Genomic DNA, 21816 nt, shown 5'->3' with positions numbered 1-21816 from the left:
CACAAGCTGATTTGATCAAGAACATTTGACAAGTTGGCGAGTTTCTCTCTCTTTTAAAGGGCCTCTTGTCTCCGAGTTTGATACGTGGGGACGGGAATACGTGGCGCTGCGGTAGCAACATGCCGCTGTGAAGTGCGAACTGGCGACTGGCGAGCGATCGGTGCGTACGGGCCACGGGGAGAGAAAAGCATATGTCATTTTTATGATTGTACGGTAAAATTCGAACGAAGAAAATGAGGTGGCTCAGCTCGTGCGTATTCCTCGTCGTATCTATCGTCAGCGTGCGTTGCTACTTCATCACCGTAGACGCCCACGCCGAGGAATGCTTCTTCGATAAGGTTGAATTCGGCACCAAGATGGGTTAGTTTTCTACTGCGTTTCGTCCCTACCGTGGCGATTTAAGCGAGCGATTTTTTTAACGACGCCGTAATTAATTAGCGCATCCAGTTTAGATTAATCCTGTCATTTGTTTTATTAATTACTGTATGATAATTGCTGCTTTGTCGATTTCTTTACTTTTTTTAAATAATTGCTACTTTTTTTACTTACGGGATTTTTATACAAATTTTTGTATAAAAACACGCAAGTTCTATTTTATGAAAATTTATCTGTGCAAATTATATAAATTTTGCGTAATATATGTTTGAGATTATTTTACTTTATTTTACCCTAGATATTTCACTTCGCTGATTGTATGCTAAAATAAAGTTAAATGATCATTTAATTCTGGCTATCATGTTTGCTTAAGATTTTCTACTTTTTGCTATTATTGAAGAAATTACTATTTTCAAGAAAAAGAACTAAATTTTGATTAACGTAAATTTATCAATGTACGTTTCTATCAGGATATAATTTTGTTTGCAGGCCTCACATTTGAAATAGCGGAGGGTGGGTTCTTAGATATAGATGTCAAGATAGTCGGCCCTGACGGTAGAATAATCTACCAAGGTGAGCAGGAGAGCAGCGGGAAATATACGTTCGCCGCACATACTTCGGGTGTTTACACCTATTGCTTCAGCAATCAGAAGAGCACGATGACACCAAAAGTGGTGATGTTCAATATGGACATTGACGAAAATCGGAAGCAAACCGAGGATAACGCTGGTGCGGAGGGTCAGGATGGCGATGCCAATCATGGGAAATTAGACGACATGATTAAAGACCTGAGCACCAGCTTATGGGGTGTGAAGAACGAGCAGGAGTACATGCAGGTACTAACGGAGAAGCAAGACGCGTATGCTTCCTCCATTGATGTTACAATTTGCCGATCCGATCTAAACGTTTACGAGCGTCTCTTGCTTGATTTTCAGGTCCGCGATCGCAATCACAGAGCGATCAACGAGAGTACCAATTTCCGCGTAGTGATATGGGCGTTCTTCGAAGCCCTGGTACTGGTCTGCGTGACGGCAGGGCAGATCTTTTACTTGAAGCGATTCTTCGAGGTTCGGAGAATCGTGTAACTTAGGATTAACTAATGATACACTCCGTGAATCAATTGTACATTTTTTCTATGTAATTAAATTATATATCTCATTCGCGATAAGTCATCGCTGCGGTAAATGCGCTCCACCACTTTGTCGAGGTCAGACCCAAACTGTACATCGCTAGCATTAAGGTATTTCCTACGTCTGTAAGATTTCTAACAAACGAGGAATTTGTAATAGGGGGCGTGATCGAGGCCCCTTTGCAATCGCGAACGTTTCCACAATAGTGAAAAACGATGGAAAACATCAAAAAAAGTGAAACATATGTCTGTAACGGGAAAAAATACACGTGCATCTTTCTGTAATTATCCGTTGTTGTATTCGACTGGCGATATGTATATCCATAGTTCCATTTTACATTTACTTGTAAAACATGTTTTTAATTAGCGACGCAGCTGAAAGTTATAATCTTTATCCAGACCGAGTATTTTGTCAATCGTCCTTCCTGTCGCGTGTGTTTAATTGACAACATTTGGCTGATAAGAGTCGCCTGGCACGATAATGGGGAGACGATTTCCTGCGGGGAAGAAAAACGCGCGAGGGACGCGATAACGATCGGAGGCCGAGTCTAACATTTTTCTCGGTGGCAACGTTTCGTGGCGTAAAGGCCTTCAATTAATGTTACCCCGTTGAGCGGTGGTCGAGAAAAGGGAACAGAATCTGCCGCAATTAAGGTGATCGATCGCGCGTGTCACTTCGATTGGGGGGAGACGAAGGGGGAGAAGGGGGAGAGGAAAGCGGTGAGAGGGTACAGATTAATCGATGGTGATTACCGTATTGGCGCGCGCGGGGATACTTAACGGGTATATCTCGACGGGTTTGTGTCGCGACGCGGCGATACGTTTCTCCCGTACAAAGATAGTACGGAGCGGCGGGGGGGGGGACATGGGAGAGAGGCGGCCGGTATCGTCGACCAGTCGACATCGTCAAAGCGACGCGTTACACGATGACGTAACGGATTATCGATTTACGCTCGCGACACGTGTGAGAGCACGTTGATCGGGAACGTGACGCCGCCGATCCGCGGGGAGTTTTCGCCGAGATTCGTCGGCGGATATAGCGGGGGCCCGCGGTGAAATCGGCCGGCGGCGGGAGCGATCGGCATTGCTCTCCGGAATGGAAGAAGCCAATTAAGGAGGGTGGATGGGAGGGGGAAGAGAGGCGATCGCGAGAAAGAAAGGCCGGGGGCTCGTAACGAGCGGCGGATTTTTGTTTCTCTTTCATAAATGGTGGCTGGTTTATCGTCGCGCGCGGTAAAGCCCCGATTACGGACGACGGCCCCGCAATCACGCCGCGCATTTAGCGCTAAACGCCCTCCCCCCCCCCTCCTTTCCTGTCCGTCGATCTCCGTCGCGTGTCCGATATCGAACGCGATCATCGCGATGGAACTAGCGCAGCTGCGCTCGGGCGCCGGATGGTCCACCGGAGAAAGGAGGACGGATAGAGGGTGACTTCGGCTCCGATTAACTTAATCTCTGATTAACTTATCATAAGTAACGCCTTATTATTTATAATTTATAACATGGATAGAATTATTGGTTCTTATTTAACATATGAAAGAAATAAATTAGATCGGAGACAACGAATTATACAGTTGAAAATTTTGCTGAAGCAGTTCTTGAGTTAATCGCTAATTAGATTAATCGGAATTTAGCCGAGATTGTGTCCAGAAACTTGTCACGTCACATTCTCGTAAATAGTTAAGAATGGCCACCCTCGTTTGTGGCCAATTGGAGATCTGTATCTTCTAAATATTAAAATTGAAGAATTGTAATTTTTTATAACAATTATTACAAATTTTATTATGTACGATTTATAAATAATAATATGTAAATTATAATTAATATAAACGATATAATTGATTATATAATTTTTCTATTATAATTAGAACCTCTATCGTTATGCGCAATATTACACCTTTTACATGATTTTACGACTGTAACATTGGATTTTAGGCGAGTAATATCTTTGTTCCGAGGGGGTCGGACATCCGTACAAAAAGGTGAATGGAATTGGAAAACCGTATTTTCACGGTTAAATGCAATGCCAAATGGAGAGAATAATGAGGATCTCTAAGGATTCTAAAGTAAGCTCTTTCTTTGAAAATGAAATGAGATTCTGAGACGGAAAAATGAAATTCTGATTGTATCCTCTGTTGAAAAGAATAATTTTTTACGGTCTTTTTCGCCGATTTATTTGATTTATTTAGCGAGAAGAAAGAAAATTGTTTACTTATATGTATACATATTATTCTTAAAGCGATTTATAAACATATTTTAAACACTTACATCAATATAGTACTCAATATATTATATTAAATATTTATCTTGAATCTCGTGTTTCGTATGCTGCAAATTTAATTAAGTTATGTTAAACATTTTAGATATTATATATTTGTGTGACACACCAATCCCCATCGGGCCTTGAAAGAAGTCTTCAGGATTTTCGGGTATCCCTGCTCGAGTGGCGGCCTTGTTACACGAGCGGAGCGGCTCGAAGGATGCGGAGGATTAATTGGCGGGTCCGATCGCGCGCGCCGCTACCCCTTGCCCTGCTTCCTCGACCTCCTCTCCCTTCCCTCGCGCAGCGCACCGATCCCTTCGAAGGGGTTGCACGCCACGTCGGATCTCCAGCCAGAGTGGCGAGAGAAAAAAAAAAAGAAGCGCGCAGAGGAGGAACGAAAGAAAGGAGCTGCTAATTGACACGGGCGATTGCACGTAACGGTATAATTAGAGAAAAGAATACGGAGAGCCCGGGCCGGTGCACCGATGAAACCAATGAACCAGCCACCGCGCGGCAAAGGGAGAGAGCGAAAGAAAACGAGAAAGGCAAAGAGAGAAAGAGAGAGTGAGAAGATACGGCGAGCGGAGCAACGGAAGAGAGATGAACGGAAAGGCAGAAAAGCAGCAGGGGAGAGAAGCAGCCGGCGGGTTTCGTGCGACCATCGAGGGGTTCCCTCTCCGAGAGAAAGAGCCGCGGGCCTACGGTAAGAGAGATAGAGAGAGAGAGAGGGAGCGAGAGAACGAGATCGAGTGCGAGGGCAAGGGAGAGAGAGAGAGAGAGAAGCGCTGGTCGACGAGACAGAGAAGGGGTACGCGACTACCACAGAGAGCAGGAGAGAGATAGAACGAGGGGGGAGGGGAGGAGCGGGAGGGAGAGCAAAAAGAGAGGGACCATAGGCTCGTGGACCCTGCCGCGATCATTCTGTACCAACACGCCGCGCCGGTCGGTTTCGCAGCGTTCCCAGGGCCCTCCGATAACACCACGAGGAGGAGCAACCGTTCTCCAACGAGGTCATTTCCGCGTCCCCCGTTGAGGGAAAGAGCTCCGTTGTGGAAGAGTGCCCCCGAGTCTCCGGCGACATATCTCCTCCGACGTTCTTCTTCTTGCCGCGAGATACGAGGACGCCGCAGGACGAGACTCCGGGAAGTGCCCCCACCGGTGAAAGGTGCCGCGAGAGTCTGTTTGTTTTTTTCTTTCTTTCATCCTCCGGGAGCTCGATTCCGCCGGGACCAGGCTTCTTCACCCGGACGATTTTGACGAAGTCGCTCTGCGCGAAGTACCGCTCGCTCTTTGATCAAGAAGCGCCGTTGGTTCCCCGAAGAGCTCGTCCAGAAAAGAAAAGGCGATGGTCTTGGAGCCTGGCGAGTGGCGGATAGAGATCTAGCTGTTTTTAAGCTTCACAGCAGAGTCCTTCGGTCTTCTATGCCGAGATCGTCGTGTCGTCGTCGGCAGCAATACCGATCTTGCCGGTCGTTGGAAAAGATTTAAGAAAATCGGATTATATATATGACAAATCGACCGTTCGAATGCTGAAGAATCTGAGGATCTTTATACGACATACAAAAACGGGCGCTCGAGGGATCATCGAATAATGCACCTCGGTAGCTCGCTTTTATCTCGGACGTTGGATCGGATGACAGGTTCTCCAGTAGAACAAGAACGCCGACCGTCTGCAGGCGCATCCGAGCGGAACACAGTTGAGATATAAGTTCGACGTCGTGAGATTCGTTGAAGCGGCAATTAACGCTACGCATTAAGGATCGAGGGCGCGATCTTGGACGATCGAACGTCTCGAACGTATCCTTAGAGAGCTCGGAGGCTCGAGAGCGGGATTCTCGCGTTCAGTCGCGCCGAACGGCCGCGACTCGTTTAAACTCGGGCACGCGGCGGCGGCGAAAGAGTTCGGCGGAAATTATTCCGTCAAGATCGCAATCGCGCGCTGGCGTGACCGAGCGCGAGCAGCTCGCCCAGGCGATCAGGTTTCGCTCCGAGAAGAAATCTCGCTCCTCCAGCACGCGTTCTCCGCCGCGCCGCGGCCGCGCCGCTCTCGGTGCCGCGCTGTGCCGGGGAAGGATCGCGCAAGTAGTACTCGATCCACGGCCGGAGTACTCGTTCAGATCCTCGGGCCCGACCTTCTCCGTGCGATCCCGAGAGAGACTCGGGCGAACCAATTATGCGAGCCGGTAGGTGTTATGAGCCGCGAAATGAGACGTGAAGCGGCGCGGAGTCGTGTCGCGCGAGGAAGGAGAGGAACGTTTCCGTCCGGAGGACTATTCACGATTCAAAGGACGAGGTCCCGCCGCGGGTGATTTTCCCCCGATAAGGAGAAGGCGAGATCGATTCGCACTCGTGATCGCGCTATTATCGCGGAAGGACGAGCGAACGATACAAGATTATCCCGGCGAGTCGAGCCGGGGCGCAATTATCTCTGATACTTAACGACTGCGGCTTGCTCCGTTCCGGTGAGTAATTATTCAATTAAACGGCAACTCGCCGTGGCTCACCCCGACGAGTTTAGTATAATGGACAATTCGTCGTGATGAACGCTGCACGATTATTAGTTTCAAGATAATAAATATTCCCGAGTCAGAACATAAGAGCGTATAATAATTACAAAATTTTATTATTTATCAAACTGTAAAGCATAAAAGTTTATAGTTATTTTGTATAATCAATTGGAGAGAAAAACATCATTCACTGTCCAGCCTGGATCTTGGAAGCCTAATAATAATATTATTGTATGAATTTTATATACTTTTTCCAAACAGTAGTTGGAAAGATAAATCTATGGAGTCGGCAGGACGGGAACTGATCAGACAATTAAAATCGATGGTTTTTGTTTAGATGTTTAATTAATGATAGAAACGATTGATTACAGGAAAGGTACTTCGACAAAAATCTAGCAAACGTGCGCCACGTCTATCTAACTCTTCACTTTCGTTTCGGATTGTTTTACTCACTGTAACGCGTCTAAATAGCGACACTCCTCGATCGATGATTTTTCGTCCGCTCGAACCTTGTGTCAATGATCCACTAAAACAATAACACAGATACGTCTCGAAAGTATAATATGGGCTGCGGTCCACTTGATGCTACAAATGCTTCGAAGTATTCCTCTTCTCCTTTCTTTCAATAAAGAAAGAAGGAGAAGAAGAACGCTTCGAAGCATTTGTAGCATCAAGTGGACCGCAGCCATGGTTAACAAAACACGCGTTCCTACAAATTCACATACTTAAATCGATAATCGATTTAAATTTTTATGCATCCTTATTAAATCATTGTAAAGAATTTATTGCCCAGGGGTGATATTTTTGCGAGTATTTTTGTATACGTCGTAGATGTAACTCTTCTTCACACGCGCGAGTATTGTATAAACAGCCAAAAATCATAATAAATTTCTAAATTTTGTCGGTTTAAAGCTGAACGTATACCTCACACGATAAAAGAATAAGTATCCGTAAAAATTTCTTTTAAATGTCGACTAAGAACAGGAATGGGAATAATTGGAATACAATTATACGATTCCGAAAGCGCGTTTGCGAATTCGGTCTCCCCGTGATAAAAAGCTATAACAAGATTCTTTCGGCGAAGAATACACGCGTAACGCGCGAACGACGCAGCCTCGCGGATCGAAACACGCGTTCAGACAACTGTCAGCCATCGTAACAGGATCTCGTTAGCGGGCGGTCGTTATAGTATACGCGATGACGGTGTACGGTGGCGGTCCGATACTCGACAAAAGAGAGACCGTCGAGATAAGCTTTCATCGGCGCGATCGCTCGCCCGCGTCGCGTCGCGTCGCGAGAGGGTCGCGACTCTGAGGACGCTCAACCCTTTCACTTTTCAGCCATTGTTCGCGGGCGTGATTCTAGATTTTACATAAAGTAATATCTCTGCAGGCGCAGATGCCTGTCTGTCGAACGCTTCGAAATTCGGCCCGTTCCGAGCCCGTACCCCAAAAGGACGAACGTCGCGCGCGTGCAGTGGAGAGGATCAACTCTTAAATATTCCAGTATGTATTCTCGTAACGTTCGTGCTGGCGCAATGCATATAAATCGTAACTTTCTAAGAAACATATCCGAGCGTGCGCTTGCCGGAACTTTCTCGCTTAAAATCGAATTTCCCGTCCGCGATCCCGGTGCCCCTTCGTTTGATTTCATCCGGAACATAATTGACGTGAAAAATTGGTGCTCTCTCGCGGACAAAGATTACCGGATTCCCGAAGAGATATCGCCGCGGAGAGAGAGAGAGAGAGAGAGAGAGAGAGAGAGATATCGGTAAACGAGCGTAGAGAATCGGCTCGAGATACGAGCCGAGCCGAGTCGCGAGAATTTCCGCTTGATAGTCGCTGGACCGGCAATGATTTACCGATGTCTCGGTGGATTAATAGGCGAGCCTCCCTCCCCACCCTTTTTAACGGCTCGCCCGGAGTTCATCTCGCAAATGACCATTCCGTTATGCCTCGTACTTTGCTCCACTTTGCGACCGTCACGAACAATATATAGGCATGCTCCGACAAGCGTCATTGATCTCATTTCCGTAGACCTGAAACCATTTCTCATGGGACGTTATTTTCCTAAGGGATGATCAACAAGGATCGAAGAATCCACAAAGAGAATTAATGTATTAGAAATTAGAATTATCCCTATTATCCCTAATATTTCTTAGTTTTGACATCCCCGACAATTTTTCCAGACGAAAGCTGGACGCGACCCGATTTTCATTCTATGTCCTCGGGAAAATATTTTCGAACTGAATTTTTCTTCTCGCCGTAAAGATGGTCCTTAGCCTCGGACAATCGGAAAAATATGGTACGATCGCGCGACGCGGTAAGAGGAGAGGAGCTTAATCTCTCGCCGAGTATACCGAGATTGTTGTGTTTAATGACGGCGGTCGTTATCGGGTGAATAATATCGCGTCGCTCGCCGCCGTTCCGCGCCGTTCCCGCGACGACGACGCCTTTTAAACGAGGTGAAAAGCGCGTTTTAAAACTGTCGCGTTTTACGACCGCCGCCGCCATTAGCCGCGCCCCGCGTCGTCGCGCGGAAATATTCGCCGGGTACGAGATATTTCGCGCGACGAGACGCATCATCGACGATTATACGCTCAGCTCTCGCGTGTGGGAGCCCCGACGGGGCCGTACGACGAACCTGGCATTGAACTGGCCCCGGAGAGGTGTAATCACCGGGGAGGATCATTTCGCGGAACGTTTAGAGACGCGCGACGGTATATAACGACGCGCTCGCGATCCGGACTTCGTAATATGACGGTGATCGACAACGAGGCCGTGTACTTCCATTATCTTAGATCGAGTCGCGCGATTATCCTGAATTACCCTCGATCGAGGAGGAGAGAGAAAGGGCTCGCGACGTTGACGATCCCTCGCGGAGACAATTTCCGACTTTTCGTGCGTCGTTTCCGAAAGCGGGGATCTTTCACGATCTTTCACGATCAGCCGGTGGATCTCGTCGCATTCAATTTGTTATCAAATTAAATTGGATTCTTAATACGTGTATCAATATTAACGTGCCCCATCGGGTACCGTACACATAAACTTGATCCGTCAGAAAATCCACGAGTTTCTGTATCGTTTATAGTCACGTGCGTTACGATTCGAAACGAGAAGGTATAATACGACGTCGTTACTCCGATACCTCCCAATTAAAAGTCAGTTCTCCCGAGGATAAATTAGTGCGGCTGAATGTTAATAAGGTACCTTCACGAAAGCGTCGTAAAAGTTATGAGTTACGATTGGATGGAGTGCCGGATACCTACGCACGTACAGCGAGCGTAATCAACGATTACAATGTCCGACGAGGGCCTTTTGTGTTCCTTTCACGTGTCTGTAAAAAGGGACCGTCTCCCTCTTGATGTACGTAATTACTCTTCAGCGTCGTTGCAATCTTTCTGAGTACTCTCCACTCGCGCCTCGGTCCTCGGTCCTCGGTCGCTTTCGCTCGTTCGATCGGGTTTTACCAAACAGTGCCTGTGTCCTCGAATGACTCTTTATCGAACACCTCGCCCCGCGCGCCGCCTTGAAAAAAGATATCAAGAAATTAGCGAGGCTTTAATCGAGCGCTTGATCGAGCAGATTGATAAAGTCCATTTTAGGGCATTTAAAGTCTATTTTAAAACATTTCGTATTTCCAGGACTGATTTCGCGATTGGTTTCTGCAAAACAACGGTGGGTTCTCGAGTACACATTGTATTACAGGTCCTTGGATTATGCGAAGCACCGTACAGACTCCTAAGAGACGGAACGATCCTTCCCGTCGAGCGGAGTTTGTGTTTCCGCAGTTGACTGGTTTTTCTCCTATCTGAATTGTTCTAGCAAGTCGTATCCTCGCGCAGGCTGTATTGACAATCGTCGACCGGTCTCACTGTACTCGCGTACCCCCGTGCTCCTCCGCGCGTCCAGGTTCCCGATCTCTCCCCGATCTCTCCACCGCCTTTCCTCCGACCTTCCTCTTTCTCTCATCTCCCGCTTCCTCCTCTCCTGCCTCTGCCGCTCGCGGGGCCCCTTCTGCATCCCCTGTGCCTCTCCCTACCCCCCGTCGTCCCTCTCGCCCACTCTCGCCGCGGTCTCTCGGCCCCGGTAGGCTCTCGTTTTCCTCCGCGTACGCGCACCTCAAGTGTGTGTACACTCCGTCCTTAGCTTCCAGCTTCGTTAAGAGGGCTCGAGTCGTCGTCTTGGCGCGCTCCGTGAAAATCTAGAGCCTATTGCCCCCCCCCCCCTTCGGGGTGACCGTTTGACGCGACTCGGACCCTCGAACGCGCGCTGTCTTATCTAGTGAATATACAATTAACGGCCTACCTGGATATCGACGACTCTGATCCGCCTGTATGTCCCCGAGATCCTTAAACGTGAATTTTGCTCACTCTTTTTCCTCCCGCGATTGCATTCCGGGACCGCGATCGGCAACGCGAATCGTCATTTTATCTGCTGTATCACATCGTTGAATAAATTCGTTGCTGAAGAACTTGAGATAACGCTAAATTATACGACAGGCCGAGAGCACGCAATAAAGCGAGCATAAGCAATTCATTAAGCTCGCTTTAAACGCGACTCCGTGTTTAAAGCGATATCGTCATTTATAATCCAGAAATTCGAGATGGACGAGAGGATGGAGAAGGAACGGGATTTCGCAACCCGCGTATCCCACGTTAACTGACAAGTTTTTCTTTTTTGTATACAAAATTCACACAGGAACATTATTTATTATATTATCCATTCTATTTATGAATAAATGTTATTATGAATATAATATCTTGAATTTTTTTAGCGTATCGTTGGCCCATTATTCCCTTACATTGCTTTGCAAAACGAGCCTTATTTCAATAATAAGAATTATCATTATTAGGCTATCAAGATCCAGCCCGACCGAAGATGACATCTTCTGTATTTAATTGCAAGTTTTTCTCCCTTACCAATTCCTCGCGAGGGATCCGCGATATCGCGTTAACGACGTGAGTAAATCGTCGCTTCGCGCGCCACGAAACCGAACCGTTTTAATCGTGGCTCGCGTTACGATCGCATTTTACGATTCGGCAGCCAGCGCGTTGCCGGCCTCTGTCACGGGGATTATGCAAGCGCGACTACTCGAGTAGCCGAGCAAAGTGCGTCGTTATGCACGTGCACCTAATATTAGATTTGAGATTCTCTCTCTCTCTCGATCGCCTTCTGCCTCTCTTCCTTTTGTTGCTCATTATAACTATACGCCGGTACGACGCAGCCATACGGAATCGGCAATTGGCTCATTCCGTAGCAGACGCAACGGCGCTTATTGCATCCTATATCGCCTCGGTCATGTCTTGTTCAGCCGCGAGCCTCCAGCGCGCGAGATACTTTACCGCTGATAATCCGCGCGCGTCCGCCCGCTCCGCGGCGCGGGGACGCGGACGCCGAAGTGCGCGCCGTTTGCATTCCCGCCGTGATCGCAAATGCGTTTTATGCGCCGGCTAATATCGCCGGGCCGATCGCGTGGGCTAGATAGACGGCGATGTGCCGTCTATGAGCGCAAGGAGCGCGCGTGTACATATACACCTGCGTTGTACGTGTGTATACCCGCTCCGCGCGGGCACAGGGACACAGGGATGTATAGCCACCGGTGAGAGCTAGCGGTCCGCGAAAGCGGCAGGGAGCTACCGTCTCTCCTTTCCCCCGTCGCGCGTCGCGTGGAGAATTCCGCGCAGAAACGATCGGGGTTCGGGGATCGGCGAGAGGAATCTCCCGGAATTTTAGGTCCCGGAACGTTCGGGGACGCTTGTTGAACTAGTAATTAGATCGGGATGACGAAATCTTCGGTTACCTCGCGACGCGACGCGACCGTTATCTTAAAGGGTTTACTCGACGTTATTTACATAATGCGATGGCACTTGACGTTAACGAAAGCGGACGTGAGAGCTTCGCGCGCGGGCCCGCGCGCGTTTCGGCTACGTCACTGTCCCCCGTGGACTACCGGCTGACCTCGGGACGAAGAGACAACCAGGCCCACGGGACGATTATGGTATATACCGCAGCTTTGACATTACACCTTGCGCGCGCCTGTATCGCGCGGCATCGCTCTCACGTTGCACAAATTGTTGATATCAACGGGCGTTGAGTTACGATTCGCAGAGCCTATCAGTCGATCTCGCGTCACCCTGTCGCGCCTTTGACCGAACACGCCTATCTAGACGCCAAGAAGGATTGCATTAATCGCCCGAGTGCGAGATCTGTTTCTGTTCTCGTCGCGATATCTTCGTGTACATTACCTACTGAGTCCTGGCCAGGATCAAACGCGAGTTATTCTCATCTGCGTCTGAATAATCAAATGTATCGTCAATGGATGAATTGTAATTAATCCGGTCGCAGAGTTTATGATATCCTATGCTTCGAGTCTTCAAAAGCTACACAGAAAAGAATATTCTGATCGAAATCTTGAAATGAGATCATATATTGCGTTAAACGAAGAAAACTTGCTCGAATGAAGTCATTTATATAATTGAAATTTTTATAAGAAGATTATAGATCGTTATCATCTTTTATTATAATTTACCAAATTCCTAATTAAGACACTAATTAGATTGAGTTATGTATATATATTGTTAATCTTAACTTCTTAATTTTGATAGCTCCTAAAGCGCGGCACGAATCGCCATTCCTCAGTTTCCCCGGTTTCTAGGCTTCGCGCGAGCATCAAGATTCCGCTTCGGCCGAGCGCGGCGTTTAATTGAGACCCGATTTTTCCGCCGGCGACCGGGTGATGCATCGATCCGACCTTGATTTCACCGTTCCGCGGTCACCGCTCCTTTTTCGTACGGCTATATAGGCACGATTTACGGCCGGCTGCGCCGGCGGTCTTCCTAATGAAGCGATTAATACGGTGCCTCCGCGCGATCGCTCCGCGGATACTCGTAATACAAAATTGCCGATTTCCTCCGATGCTTGCAGGGGTGAAGAAGAAGGATGACGATGCGCAATGGTCCACTCCTGATCATGCGATCGCTGATGGTCGCCGCCGCCGCCGCCACGACGGTCCCGGGGACCTGGATGTAAGTATTTCTCGGTATCGTTCGTCAATCGTCCGTGACGCGACGATTTTTCCTCTCTTCTTTTTTCCCCGCGGCGTCGGACGATCGAAGGTGTCAAGCGGTTTTCACGCGCGTATTTATAGTTAGATGGGACGCGATTACATTTTTTCATTAGGCTCGCGCGACTCTTAAAATAAGCCGACGTCGAAGGACAAGGGGTGCCCTAGTTATCGCCGATCGAAGGATGAACAGACGCGACGGTCCCGCTGGGGTGCCGCTCTAACGTTTCATTGAATTTTCGATGATCGACGTCGACTCGGTTAATTGAAATTCTGTATACCACGCGCGGACGCCAAGTACCGTGAGAGAGGCGAGCGAATAAATGAATTTATCGAGCAAATTAATTCACTGAATTGCTAAACGAGCAGTTTATCTCGAATAATCTCTGCTTCTTTATACCCCTCATTAAAGAGGAGGTCGCGCCGAGTGTCGATCGAATTCGTTCCCGCCAGGAATCGTAAGCGCCCTTTTTATTCACGGTAGTCACACCACCGTCTCGAATCGTCGAATTATATTTCCATCGGGAGATATAATCGACTCGCGATCTCTCCGTCGACAAAAACTGTATTTAATTTTCGTATTTAAACGTATTTAAACGTTAATTACGCGGAGACGATCGTCCCCGGCGCGATTAGGTCGACACGTCGCCGGCCAGGAGACGAATCGACGCGATTCTTCACGCGGATTCCAGATTTATGGGCCTTTGTGCCCACGAACATCGTGGGAATCCGAGCGAGCGTATCTTTCGTGTGGCCCCCGAAAACCCCTCTCTCTCTCTCTCTCTCTCTCTCTCTCTCTTTCTCGCCGCGAACGAAAGCTCGTAGCTCGTTCCCCACGTCGCCCGTTCGCCCTGCCTCGTTCGCCGGGAGTGTGTCTAATCTCTGAATTGCCATTCCGGCCCCTGTGTTCTACCCGGCGTGAGCATGACCAATCACCGAATGGTCCCGGACGCCCGCGCGCCTTTGTGTGCCGGTCGGATCGCCCCAGACCTGCTTCGCGCCGAATTCACCTCTCGTATACCCTATCTCTCGCAAGGAAATCCTCGTCCTCGCCTAACCGACCGCTTTTTTTCATCGGAATGCGCTTACAAGCCTCCCCTGAAGTTGCTCCTCCGACGATTCCGGACAATCCCGACAATCCGGACACGCTCTTGTACGGTTAATCTGTAACTGAAGGAGCGAGAGTCATGAAGTCAGAAATCACATCGCATTTCCGACGTATACGCATTAGCTCCCCTTTATCGTATCTCGTCGTACAATTTCTACGTCGCCCAAGTAATCGTCCCCGATTGCTTAATTACTCGGCGCGATCCTTTACACTTGACAGTATCCCATTTCGTCGCGCGGCGCGCGGCCTCGCGATCGCCTCGGGACACCCCGTATATGCGAATATACGCGTCGCTGCGGATGTAGCCGCAATCTCTTCGGTGACACGGGGCATTATTTTGCGGGCCCCGCGGCCCACGTCGCGACGACGACGCACGGTGCCCCGGCGGCCGGCCCCGCGCGAGCGTTGCGTGGGCCGTACCCCGTCGAAATATTATCGCTCTTTCTGCCGCGCGTGCCCCCTTCCCCCGGTCCGCGCGGTTTGTCCGCGCCATTGTTTTAGGGGAGTGTAAAGCCGATGATATATCGTCGCCGGAGCGTGTTCCAGAATATTAATGTCGTCTATTACACTCCCTAGACGGTCGCGTGGACTTTTACGACTTCGCTTTCTCTCTCTTCCGATCGTAGCGGATACTTCGGATGGACCGCGACGCGAGGGGGGGGGGGGGAGAATATTGTTACGGGATTCTGTTTTTCCCGATACCGGACAAGAAAACAGCCCGGAGACGAGCATTCCTTTTCCCACTTCAAAGTGGCTGTTTGTTCTCGCTAATAAATCCTACTTATTGTATTGTACATACACTGCCTCGGGCATTGAAAGTTACTCAACTTTTAACGTAGAATCAATGCACTAACAGTAATCAATGTACCAATGGCTTGATGAAATTACGATAGTCTTCCAATAATTACGCTGTAGAAATTCCTAAGTAACGCACGCCGTTGATACATCTCAAGTGGTCGCGTCACATCGCCGACAATCCCGACGAGTATTCACCTGAGTCACGCTCGCGCAGGTCGTCCAGGTTGCATTGCACCGAGTCGCCGTGCAGGTTGTCGCGACTCGCTGCGCACGTCGCAGCCGGACGAAGGCGATTGCGAGACGGAAATCCAGACCTAAGATTACGAGATATAAGTAATTGAAAAGTTGCTCTTTTAACCTTTAAATGCGCAATTTTTCGTAGCATTCTGAATATTTTTTAAATAAATAATGACTGCTTAATTCTAAAACGTTATTTTAAAAATTCTTTACTAATTTGACTCCCTAAAGAGGGGGGGGGGGCCAGAAAGGAAAGAAATCCAGAAGGGCCAGAGAAGGCCCTTTACAAATGTGCATGTTTTCAGTTCGAACTTCATAAGAAAGAATACACGAGTACTTACATCGAAAATTCGCTTTGCATATATGCAAAGCTGCGCACTAAAGGGTTAAATCGCACAGCGTAAAATTTGTCTGAAACAGAAGAAAAGTACCTTGTGCGTGCAAATATCAAGTATCAACATGTCTAATCTTACACAGGGTGTCCTCTTTGTCATGACCATTCTAAATATCTACGTTTTTGCTGTAATATATGAAAATGTAGGATTTAAATCTTGTCGCAATAAGCTAACAAATGTGCGGTTTACACAAATCGCGCGTGCAGCATCGGCAGATCGATCGGTCGTCGTTGGGTAAACAGGTAGTTTGTCGGAGTCACTGGCGCAGAAATTGCGAGCGTTCAAATCCCCTGGTCGAAATCTACCGGATTGGCGATTTCGCCGACTATTTCCCGGGGATTTTTCTCGACGGACGATCCTCGACGGGAATAAACGTAGGAGACGCGCGATTCGAGCTCGCTGGAGCTGTTGGAACCTTCGCCCGCGACGACGATCGTCCGTTTCGAATTTCAGATTGGCGGGGCCCTTTCCCGGCCATGCCCGACCCCCGGCTTCTGTCTTTGACGGTGCCGTTCCATCATCTCGCACGGTTGACTCACAAATGCGCCATTAAGGAGGAAATCCGAGGGCCGCTCCGCGCCCACGGACGCGGACGGACTCTCGCCGCCCCGCACCGAATTTATATAATCGGCGTAACAAATCTCCAGGAGTTATAAGGGGACTGCGGCCGACGCTTCGTCGATGCCGTGGAGTTCTCGAAACGGCCGTTGAACTTAGTCGATTCTTAAATGAGAATCCTAGGATTCCGAACTTCCTATAACAGAAAATTGTAATCAATCCAATGTTTAAAAAAAAAGAAAGTCTAGATCCATCTTTGAAACCTGATGTAGCAAGTGTTTTTTAACTATGTTATTATTTTGTACCCCTATAGAAATCTGGGTCTACGACACCTGCCGCAATTGGAACCGGCGCAGTCAATGGAACCGTTTGACGCGAGTGCCTCCGCGATCTGCATTGGCCTGAAGGGCCTGTCCCAGGGCCAGGGAAAGCTCTGCCAGCTCTCCGTAGACCACATGTTCAGCGTGGCCAAGGGCGCCAAGTACGGTGTCATGGAGTGCCAGCATCAGTTCAGGGACAGAAGGTGGAACTGCTCCACCGTCCACGACGAGACGGTGTTCGGTCCGATACTCAGAATAGGTATAATCGACGCTAATGCCAACGTTCAGGAACCGTAGCGTGTGCGAACGACAGCGATATCTTTTCATCTATTTTTTTCTCTAATTGAAACGACGCTGTCCGTTGCAGCGAGCAGGGAGACCGCGTTCGTTCACGCGATCACCGCCGCCGGAGTGGTCTACTCCGTCAGCCGTTCCTGCCGGGACGGCCAGCTGTCGTCGTGCGGATGTTCCAGGAGTAGCAGGCCCAAGGATCTGAAGCGCGATTGGATCTGGGGCGGATGCGGGGATAATCTCGAGTACGGCTACAAGTAAGTGCGAGCGCGTCGCGCGAATCGCGTAAACCGCCGGTCCTATAAAAGCCACTCTTTAGTGGCTTTTATAAGATTCGAAGGAGCACAGGCGAACACTCTTCCTTTTCTCTTTCCCTTCTTTCTTTTCCCTCGTTTTTTTTTTCTCTCCTCGCGAACGTCACGGAGAAGCCGGGGAAACTGGTTTGAGGCATGTTTTCGTCGGTAATAAGATGTTGTGCCAGCGCGAAAAGATACGCGCGACGATGTTTCTGCGCGCGATTATTTTTCCTAACTCTCTATATCTGATTAACACAGCGTAACCGGTCTTCGGTATTTGATTAATGATGGTCCATCGATGGATCGCAAGAGTCATGCGCATACCTATAGATAACGACTGCCGTCGTCATATATTTCAATAATAATAACAGTCGAGATACATTATCGTGGTATTTTTCCGAAAACAATTTCTTTTAGCCACTACTTGTTAATATAATTTTATTTGTATTTGATAAAACGGTATTGCATTTTTCGTTAGACTTGTGATCTCAGTACGTAATATATTATTGGAATTAATATTTTGTAAACCCTTTTAAAGCCGAAAGACATGAGATAAATATCTACATATATTTATATTTGATTTAATGTAATATTAAGTACACATCATATGATATAAAATTATATTAGCTTAAATTATTCGGCATTGCCCGAGCTTTTTATATATAAAATGCACTAAACTTTAATTATTACAAAGTGTCAAGGGGAAGAAATCAGAGAGGAGTAGAATATCAAGGTTGCATGGTATATTTTCTGCAAGAATCTAAAGAGTAACCATGCAAAATTTGGTCTAGATTGGTCAAAAAGGGTTCAGAAGTTAATAGCGTACGCAGACAGATATTCTAGTTTTTATGTATATACATATATAGAGATATAATTTATATATCATGATGTAGTACTTAATTATCAAAGTTAATGTGAACGAACGTCCGTTTCAGATTCACGCAGGCGTTCGTTGATGTGCGGGAGCGGGAGCGCAGCTTTAAGAGGGGCAGCCGGGAGCAGGGCAGGAGCCTGATGAATCTGCACAACAATGAGGCCGGTCGCAGGGTAAAGTTCGTTCTTTTCTTAGCTCGCGCGCGAGAAATGTCTCTTTAAATGTCGCGTCGCGTTAAATGTACGCGCGTATCGATTTCGCGCGATTTAATGCGAATTCGCTGAACCAAAAGGGCGGCAAACGAAACTAATGCGCCGACCATACATCCCCCGCAGGCCGTCATCAAAAGGTCCAAGGTGACGTGCAAATGTCACGGCGTTTCCGGAAGCTGCAGCCTGATCACCTGCTGGCAGCAGCTCACATCGTTTCGCGACATCGGTAGGTCTGGCGATTAACATCCCTCATCGCCGAACAATGCAAAGTCCAAGTGACAATTTAAAAGACATCTTAAATGCTCTTTAGGGCGTTTCTTTGACGTCGACTGAAGATATCTAAAAAAATCCATCCTATAAATAGTAAATATCATTAAATAACGTTATTTAAGATATCTTTTGGATACTTTTACGATGTCATAGACACTTACGTCGTTCGGGGAATATGCTGTGCAGACGGTAACGCAATTTTGTGCATTTTCAGGCGATTTTCTGTTGGACAAGTACGACGGTGCGACCGAAGTCAAGGTGAATCGGCGCGGCCGCTTATCGATGCGCGATCCCAGGTTCTCCGTACCCACTGCGAACGATCTGGTCTATCTGGACGACTCGCCGAATTACTGCCTCCCGAACGACACCCTGGGATCACTAGGTAGCTCTATCTCTCTCGAAGATGTTGCATTTTTTATCGAGTATTTTTATTTAGGAAAAATCGGGAAGAGATTCAAGATTTAATTTTTCGAATGTTTATAAGATATTCGAATTATTTGGAATTATTTTGCAACAGGCACGCAGGGTAGATTATGCAATAGAACCTCGTCTGGCATGGACGGCTGCAATCTCCTTTGCTGCGGCAGGGGATACAACACGCAGAAGTCGACCATCAAGGAGAGATGCGAGTGCAAGTTTCACTGGTGTTGCTTCGTCGAGTGCAAGACCTGCGTGAAGAATGTCGATATACACACTTGCAAATAGCGCGCTATTATTTATTTCTTTTTCTTTTCATAATTCTTTTTCGGACTTGTCCTCGCATCGTCGAAGATACATACGAAGGTACAACTGACAGTACAGTCGTATCTTGGTAACGGCGGCATTATTATTTCACAGTCAATGAATTTTGAGCGATACTTTTTTAATTTAAAATCTACTCGTCAAATAAATTTTATTAAAGCCTCTCTCTTCCGCGAATATGCGTGTATGTGTGATACATGTATGTATGTTATGCAATATTATTACTTATTACAGCGATAGGTAATCTAAAAGATAAATTTTATCAGAATATTAAGTAATCTATTTTATCAGGGAAATGAGTTAGTCTTGTCGTAAATTATTCGTGGCCTACAAAAAAAAGTTTAAGCAAATCAAGAAACTTTTAATTGTGTGTTCGTAGGAATTAAGCGCATCGCAATTTACGATCATCCAATTGACGCGATTCTTTTAATGGAGACGAGTAAAATATAAACTTTAAATTGCATTTAGTCTCCTATGAAAAATCCATATTAAAATTCGTTAAATTAATTTATCAATCGTCTAATTATTCCACGTGACGCGCACACAGACAAATTATTTTAAAAAACCCTTTTTACGCTACTCTTTATATATAACTACAATAGTTACTTAATATATAAAAAAATAGTTGTAACGTAAATTATTATTTAAAGTGTTCATTGCATTTGTATTTATTTGCTCAGTGCAAGCGATTTAATTTAGCAACCGCAAAATAGTGCGGCATAAACAAGCAACATTGCGGATTACTTAGGAATACTTAAGAACTTAAAAGAGATACTTAAGAATATTGCGAATTAAGGTACCAACTGTTCGAATATAGAATATATTGTAAACGTCGACAGTGAGAGAGAAAAAAAGATGATTCCAGGAAGCTGAAAGAAATCCAAAATTATTTTTTTAATTTACATGTACAGAATGACACAGGAATATCTCTGATAATTGTACAGGCTTGCAAGTTGAGTTTGTACATCATAAATTGGTATACTTACCAATATTTACACCCAATCACTGGGCAAATTCATCAATTTTCATAATCATTTCTGTATCAATCTGTATATGTACGTATACCTAGCTTAACTTAAATTTTCTATTACAGTCATTATGATAAGAATCACGTAACGACATTCCATTCGCATCGCAGACCATGTCTGACGGAATGTACTTGCCTTAGGTAATGACATGCTTTTAAGTCACAGCGTTACATCTCTAGTAGACTAGACGTTTATTTAACAGCGATACACAATTATTTATTTTTACTCCTAGATACTGTAATGTACAAAACTCGGCATTTCACAGTGAATAGATGCTAAGATAATAAAATATCTTATATCACTCACCAAGTTTCACCTTATTCGGTTTCCACCGAGAAGCACACATTGTTTGTATAACATACACTTCGTTTCTCACTCTGCACTTGAAAATCTGTTCATATTACTATATAGAGGAGACAAAGCAGACTATTCGTGAATCTCCCATGGCTTTTCCGGTCGGTGTCTGTCCCAAGAATTTGGATACTTGTACACTGGCGGCTCAGTCAGAACGATATTACTCTTCTCCAATTCTTTAATCAACAATTCACATTTGTTTCCAGTTAACGCGGCATCAATCTCTATTTCGCAGATCCCAGCCTCCAGGCAACGTTGAGCCAACACTCGTCCCACATTAATATAAGCTGAACCATCAGTGGTCCTGAAACATTTGCATTACGTCAACAGGATGAAAAAAATTAGACGAGGAAATATATAATAATAGATAATCTGACTGAATCTTTGTACCGATATAACTGTTTCTTCAATGCCCATTCCGCACTGGAAGCTGTAACAACTGGTCCATTCTCAAAGTGGCGCACTTCCGCGGTAATGTAGCGCGGTTTCTTAACAAGGAACAATCTGTAAATTGACACAGTGACAGTGTGATTAAACTGATTGTAATGAAAACGAGAATATAAGTCTTGTTTATTCGTGGCAATTGGAACTTAAAAAAAATCAATCTTACTTGTGCCAGTACGAATGCCCGGGCTTATTGAGATGATAACCGCTGGGTTTCCTCGCTATCCTCAGCCGCTCCAAGTTCCGCGGATTTCGATTCACGATCTCCGTGCACCTCTCGACCAGCTCCACGTTGCCGTGCAGCCCTCGGTGCGCGAAAAACGCGCGAGCAATACCGGCGCGTGCATTCGCCGAATACATGGTCTTGGACACCGTCGCTTCGTCGCTTCGAATCGTAACGCTCGTCACCTTGTCACTCTTGTCGAAGTCTCGGCTTCCACGATTGTTGCCGTTTCTTCTTTTTTTTTAAGTTCGGAACAGGTGCTGTTTCTTTCACAAAAATTTAGGTTAGGTTCTCCTTCGATCGGGCATAAATCGACTATATTTAGCAG

General features: G+C 46.8%; 3 protein-coding genes and 2 long non-coding RNA genes across 10 annotated transcripts; 2 read left to right on the top strand and 3 right to left on the bottom strand.

Moving 5' to 3' along the window:
- The first annotated feature begins 98 nt into the window (after positions 1-98).
- On the top strand, positions 99-1904 carry LOC139772205 (transmembrane emp24 domain-containing protein). The gene is made up of 3 exons (XM_071705715.1): positions 99-360; positions 865-1211; positions 1311-1904. Exons 1-3 carry the CDS (start codon positions 234-236, stop codon positions 1458-1460), a joined length of 624 nt encoding a protein of 207 aa, XP_071561816.1. The 5' UTR covers positions 99-233; the 3' UTR covers positions 1461-1904.
- Positions 1905-4679: 2775 nt separating this feature from the next.
- On the top strand, positions 4680-20772 carry LOC139772199 (protein Wnt-5b). Of its 4 annotated transcripts, XM_071705706.1 has the most exons (9): positions 4680-6229; positions 7667-7779; positions 13201-13301; positions 16749-17014; positions 17123-17303; positions 18278-18389; positions 18552-18654; positions 18913-19080; positions 19216-20772. In XM_071705706.1, the coding sequence occupies exons 3-9, from the start codon at positions 13216-13218 to the stop codon at positions 19401-19403; spliced, it is 1104 nt and encodes a 367-aa protein (XP_071561807.1). In that variant the 5' UTR covers positions 4680-6229; positions 7667-7779; positions 13201-13215; the 3' UTR covers positions 19404-20772. The 4 variants fall into 4 exon arrangements, with proteins under 4 accessions (XP_071561807.1, XP_071561805.1, XP_071561806.1 ...); XM_071705704.1 differs by lacking the exon at positions 7667-7779; XM_071705705.1 differs by lacking the exon at positions 4680-6229 and having other exon boundaries at positions 7575-7779.
- Positions 6370-11284, bottom strand: LOC139772213 (uncharacterized). Of its 3 annotated transcripts, none has more exons than XR_011718079.1 (3): positions 10582-11284; positions 9539-9801; positions 6370-6800 (listed from the first exon to the last, which is right to left on the bottom strand). It is a non-coding gene; the product is annotated as an uncharacterized lncRNA (long non-coding RNA). The 3 variants fall into 3 exon arrangements; XR_011718080.1 differs by having other exon boundaries at positions 9543-9801; positions 10582-11283; XR_011718081.1 differs by having other exon boundaries at positions 9551-9801; positions 10582-11283.
- Positions 17664-18969, bottom strand: LOC139772214 (uncharacterized). Its single transcript, XR_011718082.1, has 2 exons — positions 18860-18969; positions 17664-18782 (listed from the first exon to the last, which is right to left on the bottom strand). It is a non-coding gene; the product is annotated as an uncharacterized lncRNA (long non-coding RNA).
- On the bottom strand, positions 20642-21793 carry Mrpl18 (mitochondrial ribosomal protein L18). The gene is made up of 3 exons (XM_071705717.1): positions 21432-21793; positions 21212-21325; positions 20642-21125 (listed from the first exon to the last, which is right to left on the bottom strand). Exons 1-3 carry the CDS (start codon positions 21623-21625, stop codon positions 20894-20896), a joined length of 540 nt encoding a protein of 179 aa, XP_071561818.1. The 5' UTR covers positions 21626-21793; the 3' UTR covers positions 20642-20893.
- Positions 21794-21816: the final 23 nt, after the last annotated feature.

This window comes from Temnothorax nylanderi, unplaced genomic scaffold (assembly GCF_030848795.1).
Source record: "Temnothorax nylanderi isolate EJ_2023f unplaced genomic scaffold, tnyl_v1.0 TNYL_tig0047_pilon, whole genome shotgun sequence".
NCBI classification, from domain to species: domain Eukaryota; kingdom Metazoa; phylum Arthropoda; class Insecta; order Hymenoptera; family Formicidae; genus Temnothorax; species Temnothorax nylanderi.
This window is presented reverse-complemented; position numbering and strand designations above follow the sequence as displayed.